Source organism: Carya illinoinensis, chromosome 7, assembly GCF_018687715.1.
Source record: "Carya illinoinensis cultivar Pawnee chromosome 7, C.illinoinensisPawnee_v1, whole genome shotgun sequence".
Lineage (NCBI taxonomy): Eukaryota > Viridiplantae > Streptophyta > Magnoliopsida > Fagales > Juglandaceae > Carya > Carya illinoinensis.
The window spans coordinates 25,978,835-25,986,456 of NC_056758.1; the positions used below are offsets into that span (position 1 = coordinate 25,978,835).

The window sequence follows — 7,622 nt, forward strand, 5'->3', positions numbered from 1 at the left end:
TAAAGGAGACAAGTGAATAAACTTTATTACCGAGACATTCCAAGCTTGTGGACAATACATAAAAAGCTTAAGAGTAAGGGTCATTGCCCATATTATACACTTCATTCTATCTGTAAGAGCATAAAGCATTTCCCTCATGAATGAATCAGAGTTGAATGCTCCAAATTAAATGAAAAATTGGTACTCTATTGATACATTGTTATGTTTAATGGTTGTTACCCAAAACAACTCGTGAATCATTCACTACCAAGAAGGAAAGCCTCAGATGACAGCAAAATTTTCTGATGTCATGATACATGAAGATTTTGAATTTCACTATTTAGTTTCTGAATTTCTTTATCAACTCCCAACAATTCTTGTTGAATCTCTGAGAGTTTGTCTAGTCTATGCTGTGCATCATCTTGGTAGGGCTGGGCAATGATTTTCACAAAGCTTTCCATATTATTGATAGCTTCCAATAGATCCTTCTGCATGGCCTCATCAAGTTCACTGGCCAAGGCATCTGCAGCCCTTCTCACCTTATCTATCATCCCTTGCCTGCGAGCTGGGAAGTTTGAAATTGCTAATAACCTATCACAGGAATGAAGGATTGGTCAAATACTGCAAACAATAGTTTGTAAAACTCTATTCTTTTTTAATGATATAAAATGGCGTTATTGCTGTTGTGTGTGTGTGTGTGTGTGTGTGTGTGAGTGACTGAGAGAGAGAGAGAGAGATGAAGTAACAACATAGGAGCACTAATGCAGAGAGTACAAAACAAAGGGTTATTAGGTATTCCAAATCAGGATATATATTTGAACAGCTAGCTGCACAATGTCGCCATTTACAAGCTCGCTGTTTAATTTAATTCAAGGTGACGGAGCCAGAACTGTAAAGGCTGATATCATCCCCTCATCCTACCCACTCCAAACTAAAAGGGAGATACTGAATAAGCCAGAACCTATTTGTCTAACAGGCATACATGTTTCCATGTCTGTGTGTGAAAGTGCCAATGACAAACGGAGATATTGTAAGATTCTGTTTCTACTCCTTTCCCTTCAGCTTGAAACACATCCCAGAACTCGGCTAACAAAATTTTAGCTAAAAAACAGTATCAAATAACTAAAATCTATTCCTGGCAGCAGTGAGCTAACAATGATGTCCTATAAAATCTTCCTCCTTCGTCCAGAATGACACCATAGAGCTGGATTCTCACCCACATGAACTACCAATAAATTGATTCATTTGTGACATAAAGGCTTCAGTGAAAAGAAAGAACCACAAAGAGATGCAGAAAGAGAGTGTAAGATTGAAGAAGATGCATCACCCGCCAGCAGAACAAAGGCCAAGAGCGAGAAGATCCTCCAAAGTAGTTGGCAATACAGATGTCAGAAGTGAAGCAGACAAACCAGCTGCCCCCAGTCCTCCAAAAGTCCCTAAGAACTGACATCAAAGAGAGAATATTTCACTTCAGGTTGAGTTCACCATAATCAAATTAAATTACATAAGCATCTTCCACTATAAAGTCCCAACGAATAAGTACTGCATATTAATGACAACACTATTGGAGGTGTCCAAGAAGGAATAATATCCAATATAACCTCCAAACAAATTCACCATTATGTTATTATGAAAAGATGCCGATGCCATCCTCTTCAGAGGATAAATTAAAAGGGGGCATTCTAGAGTTTAAAACGAATAACTCAGTGATGGGCACTGCAAGCACCACAACACAACATTCCATCTTCTTGCTGAAGAAAAATAAGTGTTACATTATCCTGAGGGCTTTCAAACTCACCACTTCGCGGATTTCTTGCTCAAACAACTTGGAAGCAGCACCAGCACCGAAGTTCTCTATCACACTCAAGCTGATCCTATCCAACTTTTTCAGCAACTCATAGGTCTCGAAATGCACCTGAGTGTTTGGATAAACATATGAAGGCCATTCTTTTTCAAAAGAATCCTTGTACAGACTCCCTTCCTGAGCATTGCTCGATTGTAACCACGTGACATATTCTGTAAGTAGTTTCTACACGCCAAGAAAATACCACAAGTAAACATCAATTCACGAACCAATGCAGACTTACTATATGGAAAACATGGTAACAAAATTAATGAGAAGACCTGTAAGCAGAGGAAAAAACAACTTCAGTAAACCTACAAATTGTAAATATTAAGAAGCAATTCATATTCATGCATTCTGAGACATAACCAGCACAGGCATAATCATCACATGAACACTGCGATTTCAGGACTGAAAACCAGGTTCATGGAAGAATATCTCACACAAACAGACAAATTACACTCTGCACTAATCCATTTACTCACTTGTGCATCTGAGAGTGCAGGACCAATCAGATTATTTTGAAACCTTGTTGTGGCAGGCATTGTTCCTGATTTTTCTGCTTTGAAAACATATGAAGCAACAAGATCAAGATTGGACAGTTGAAGAGTAGCTTCTATAAGCTCCAGAGCACGTGATTTTGTAGTCTCAATCTGCAATTTCATACAGTACAGTTCATAAACAATCTAAAACAAGTACCACCAAACTACTCCTGCCTAAAGAAAGGGTGCATACTAGAGATAAAGCCTTCTTTCTCCAAGACAAGCTCTCACTTTCCATCTTTGAGGCATATTCTTTTACGCTAGCAACTCTATTGTTTACTGAGGCCAAATCCTGCTTGGCAACTCGGCAGTCCTCTCGCACAAGACGATCACAGGCAGAAAGTAGCCGTTCTACTATGCCAATGGGTGTTCCAAGTTTAAGCTTCATTCTCTCCATTCCAGCATTTGTTGAGCCATCTAAAAAACTATATAAATAATTTTCAAATTCATAGAAGCTCCTGCTTCCCCATTGGGAATCAAACACCGATAAATCACTACAGTTATTTTCAGTCTCAAATGAAGATGAAAGTTTTGCTTCAAGAGCAGATCGTGCTGAGACAGGATATAATGTCACATCCTCTGTACTTAGCAACTTCCGAGTATTCTCCTTGATGAATGATATTGCTTCTTCAAGCTGTACCGAATCATGCAAATAGTTAAAGAGAGCAGAATAGGTAATGATAGATGATAAAGGAACTCCAGCAGATTTAAAACTTTTACCATAAGAAAATCATAGAAGGTAAAATCAACAATTAATATGACAAAAAGCATAATTAAACCTCTTGGGCAGTCTGATAGAGGTCAGCCTTATTCAGGACAAACACAACTTTTTTCCTCCATTGTTGAGTATAACGAAGAAAACCAACCTGGAAAATAATAATAGAAGTAAAAATGAAATCAATTTTGGTGATAACACATCCTGCTAAGAGATTTCTTGCAAATAATACAAACTCAAGAAAAAACCTTTTTTCAAAATAAAAAGGTTTAAACACAAAAAAGTACGTCATTAAAAGGATAAGATTAACAAAGTGATATTTCCAACTGTAAGGCCTAGTTTGGTTTCACAAATCTTTCAACCCATCCCATCTCATCTCAACATCCAAACACCATTCAAGCAACAACATTTTTCAATTTCAAATTTTCAAATTTTCAACATTTTCATCTAATCATTACAACTTCCCAAACTTCCAAACAAAACACAAAAAACAATTCAACTTTTTCAAATCCCAAAACAAAAATAATGTTAAAAAATTATATTCTAACCCTCTTCTAACTTTATAATTTTTTATTCAACTTTTTCTCTCTCATTTTCCAAAATCTCATAAAACATTTTAACTCAAACCATTTCACTACTATTCACAAATTTTCTCACTAATATTCAGAGATTTCTCATCTCATATCATCTGTTTAACCAAACGAGACCTAAATCTCAAACTACTTCGCACGATAAATTAAGCTTCGCTGCTTGACCAGGAAAAGTCAACCATACTTGCATACAAAGAGTGTACAACCTAGAGCCTGAGGCATTAGGGATTCATTCCTTTTCTCAAGGACAAAACTATAATATCAAGCTCAGCCAAATTGATGAGTCCACCTATTCATACCTCACTTTCAGTTAAAGGACGATCAGCAGATATAACAAAAAGAACCAAATCTGCACGGGGTACAAATTCCTCGGTTAGGCGTTGTTGCCTCTGAAGAATCACGTTAGTTCCAGGTGTGTCAACCACAACCATCTGATTTAGAAAGGGATAAATGAATTAGTCCATTATGCATCATGGCTAATTATTATAATAAGCCAGTATTCAGATCTATTTCCAGGAAGTTAATGTAGGGTAAACTATTTTGTTTTGGCAAGGCAGGGTAAATCATTGAAGAAGCATATGCTGCGAATCCTTCATATTTGCTACAATGTGACATACTTTATTCTTATCTTTGCTTCTCTTCAATGCTCGTTGCATCAGGTTAAATTTTTTTTTGATAAGTACATCAGGTTAAAATTAAAGGAAACGTATTCATATTTTAATTGTAATATCGAAATATCTCAGAAGAAATCGTGAGCTGTAAACAAGGAAAAATCAACTCACTTCTTTAAGAATACGAGCAGGGAGGTAGCATGTATATTGACCATCCGGATGCCTTTCACAACGTTGTTCATGACCAGAACCTGACTCAGAATAGCGTAAAAAAGTGATCTCATTAGTTGTAGGAACAACCCCCTCTTTGAGATATCTTCTTCCAAGAAGTGCATTAATAACCGTTGACTTGCCAGAGTTAAATTCACCCTACAAATATCAAGTTATATGAAATTGTCAAGAGAAAACTTAAGCCACATTCTGATAAACTATATGGTTAGAATGCACTATAGTAATTATACCAGTCTTTATACGACAGCTCTATTCTCGGCTGTTAAAAAACCTTTCTCCCACCATAGAAGTATCTTTCTTTCAAATGATTAAGTTTATTAGAAAAACCAGAAGGCAAATACAAAGCAATAAAAAAAAGCTTATTTTTAGATATTGTTTTCAATGTTGATTCGTCCTGGTGAAATGGACAAATAGACAAGTATGAGAAGATAACTAGAATCTTATACACAGTCAAACACTAGGCTCAATAAGAAAAGCAGATATGCTAGTAAACAATGAGAATTGATATGACATGATGGCATGTGATTTGAATAAACATATTATCCTATACAGGGTTTTATCCTACGATAACCCCTAGGGGTTGGTTCAAGTGGTAAAGGCCTTGGTCTTGGTGGTATGCTCCCTCCAAGTCTAAGGTTCGAATCCTCTTAGGTGCAAACAATTTCCAGTGGTCATCGGACTGGAGGAACTTCCCCTTCAATTACCCGAGGAGCACCACCGGGATTAGTCAGGACTTTGTTCTTGGACACCCAGTGCCAATCAAAACAAAAATTATGTTACAATATACTTTATGTGAATCCATCTACTCAAGTTGAGCATGCATTTGCACTGAGTTCCTTCAAAAGTTCCCAGACAAAATGGAACAAGATAAAGATGAACTTAATATTTGATCCACGGCTTCAACATGGAAAAAGCAATCCATTAATTCTTTTTTTTATAAGTTTTAATGCAGCGGCACAGGGACTAAAAAAGCAATCCATTATTAGCAGTAGCATATAATGATGTAGACAATCTCAACAATCCCTATACATTTTTTCTTATGTAAACATGTATGTGAAATAACCAAGGCAGCTTAAATTCTACACCCTTTCAGCTTTAAAAAGAAAATTATGAAATTTAGAGCTAATACCAATGTATATCCCTGGAACCAGAATTTGTTGAAGTTCAGCACACAATTACCACTATAACCAGCAAAAATGGCTGATCAATTTGTGAAACTGCTTCAATGAGAAGTGAAACCTCCTCCATCTGTCATTCAAAACCAATATTTCTAGTTTCAGAATTGAGTGCATAATAAAATATTTATGAAATATAGAATCATCTGAAAAATAACACAACTACCAAATGTTTTAATTAAATGATCACCAGAGGAGCAGCTTTCTGGATAACATTTATTGCTTTGAGCAAAACTGTTCTCTCTGTTTCTATGAACTGTTTCTCTCTATCTTCCAATTTAATAAAGCCAGCTACTCTTTTTTCCCCATAGCCATCATTATCCGCATTCAATAATTTGAGCTTAATAGAGCTTTCAACTTCATCCTGCATTCTTTTATTCATGTATGCATTGTTAAACAATTTCCTCAAAACATCATCACCAAACAACATCAAACCTTCCAAAGGGATCACGAAGCCACTAGCACCCAATTTGAGTATATCCGATGCCTCAGTCAGTAATGCATCCTCTCCATGTGAAGAAAAGTTGACAAAAATTGGTATCTTCACATTCTCAAATACAGAGTTCTCTGCCATATCAACATGTTTCTCTCCACCAATGTCATATATAAGAAAATCAGCACCTTCAGAAAAAGATGCATTTAAAGCAGCATTTGCTGTTTGCACTTTCCTAGCTACCAAAGGAAGAATAACCGATTCAGACCTGGAATCGATCATTGTGTTTCTGGCCACAATGGCAGGAAGACCTGTAACAGAAAGAAGCATCATTTAATTACCGCATTGTACAATTTCTAATATTGAGATGAAATTGTATTGAATAGGGAACACAACTGGTAAAATAGATAACAGATCAAACTAACGCACACTGTGACCAAACATTGGGATTCGCCATGGACCAAGGTACCAAATACTACAATATATGATCCTGCTCAGAAATAAACACTTTATTTGGATAGCTTAATTATCAAAAGAATGTATCTTACAGTGTGAAATATTTTTAACACACACACACACACACACACACACACACATATATATATATATATATATATAATTCTGGTTAGCATTATCGGTCAAGTTAGTGTGCGGAGCTGCAGTCTGCATTGATGTTCATTTTTTGTTGTAGTGACGTTATTAGGAATTCAGCTCTCAAGCTTCAGTAAAGAATATTACGTATAAACATAGCACAAGATCATCCACTTATAGTGAGTACGTAATAAACGAAACGCTTTGTCGCTCATTAATAGTGAAAACAAATTAGATATGGCGTATAAAAACAACCTTGATCAGAGAGTACAACCCCACTAGCTCCAACGGCTGCAGCGACATCTACTCGCTCCGCGATTAACAAATACGCGCGGTCCCGAACAACCGCTTTCAACAAACAAGCGGCCTCGTAAACCCTCCCAGCACCACTTCCTTCACCGCCATTGAGCAGCACAATCCGAACCCACTTGGCCACGGCCTTGTCGATCAAATCCAAAGCATCCTGTCGACCAATGACGTCGTCTGGATCCAACTGAAGGACGAGACAGGGGACTCTGATCTCGGGGCGCTTGAAGCCGCCGGGGAAGAGAGTTCTGGGCAGAGACTTAGGTGGGTTTGAAGGGTTCCGGTTGGGGAGGCGATAAGGGTCTTGGGAGATTGAGGTAATGGGGTAGTGGTTTCGGCGTAGTGGGGTTTTTGAACGAGTAAATTGTGTAAGGCGATGTGGGGTGGGGTTGAGAAAAAAGAGAGGGACTCTCGGGGTTTCAAAGGAGAGGAGGGGTACCATGGGACTAAGAAACGAGTGTCTCGCTGCGTTGTTGTTGTTGTGAAGTTTGAGAGAGAGAGAGTGCGGGTGTGAGAAAGAAGCTTATCTTCCCATGGATACACGGTGGCGTGTTATCGTTGAGTTTCTTATCCGTTGAAACGAGAGAGGAAAAGGAAAGCGAAGGC

General features: G+C 37.6%; 1 protein-coding gene across 3 annotated transcripts; it reads right to left on the minus strand.

The window, feature by feature from the left end:
• On the minus strand, nucleotides 1-7,622 carry LOC122316020 (probable transmembrane GTPase FZO-like, chloroplastic). Of its 3 annotated transcripts, XM_043132437.1 has the most exons (11): nucleotides 6,966-7,620; nucleotides 5,877-6,430; nucleotides 5,691-5,759; nucleotides 4,452-4,649; nucleotides 3,969-4,100; nucleotides 3,144-3,230; nucleotides 2,558-2,998; nucleotides 2,308-2,475; nucleotides 1,778-2,008; nucleotides 1,307-1,422; nucleotides 1-570 (listed from the first exon to the last, which is right to left on the minus strand). In XM_043132437.1, the coding sequence occupies exons 1-11, from the start codon at nucleotides 7,456-7,458 to the stop codon at nucleotides 288-290; spliced, it is 2,772 nt and encodes a 923-aa protein (XP_042988371.1). In that variant the 5' UTR covers nucleotides 7,459-7,620; the 3' UTR covers nucleotides 1-287. The 3 variants fall into 3 exon arrangements, 2 of the variants coding, with proteins under 2 accessions (XP_042988371.1, XP_042988373.1); XR_006244215.1 differs by lacking the exon at nucleotides 1-570 and having other exon boundaries at nucleotides 1,778-2,103; nucleotides 6,966-7,622; XM_043132439.1 differs by lacking the exons at nucleotides 1-570; nucleotides 1,307-1,422 and adding an exon at nucleotides 2,104-2,136 and having other exon boundaries at nucleotides 1,883-2,008; nucleotides 6,966-7,622.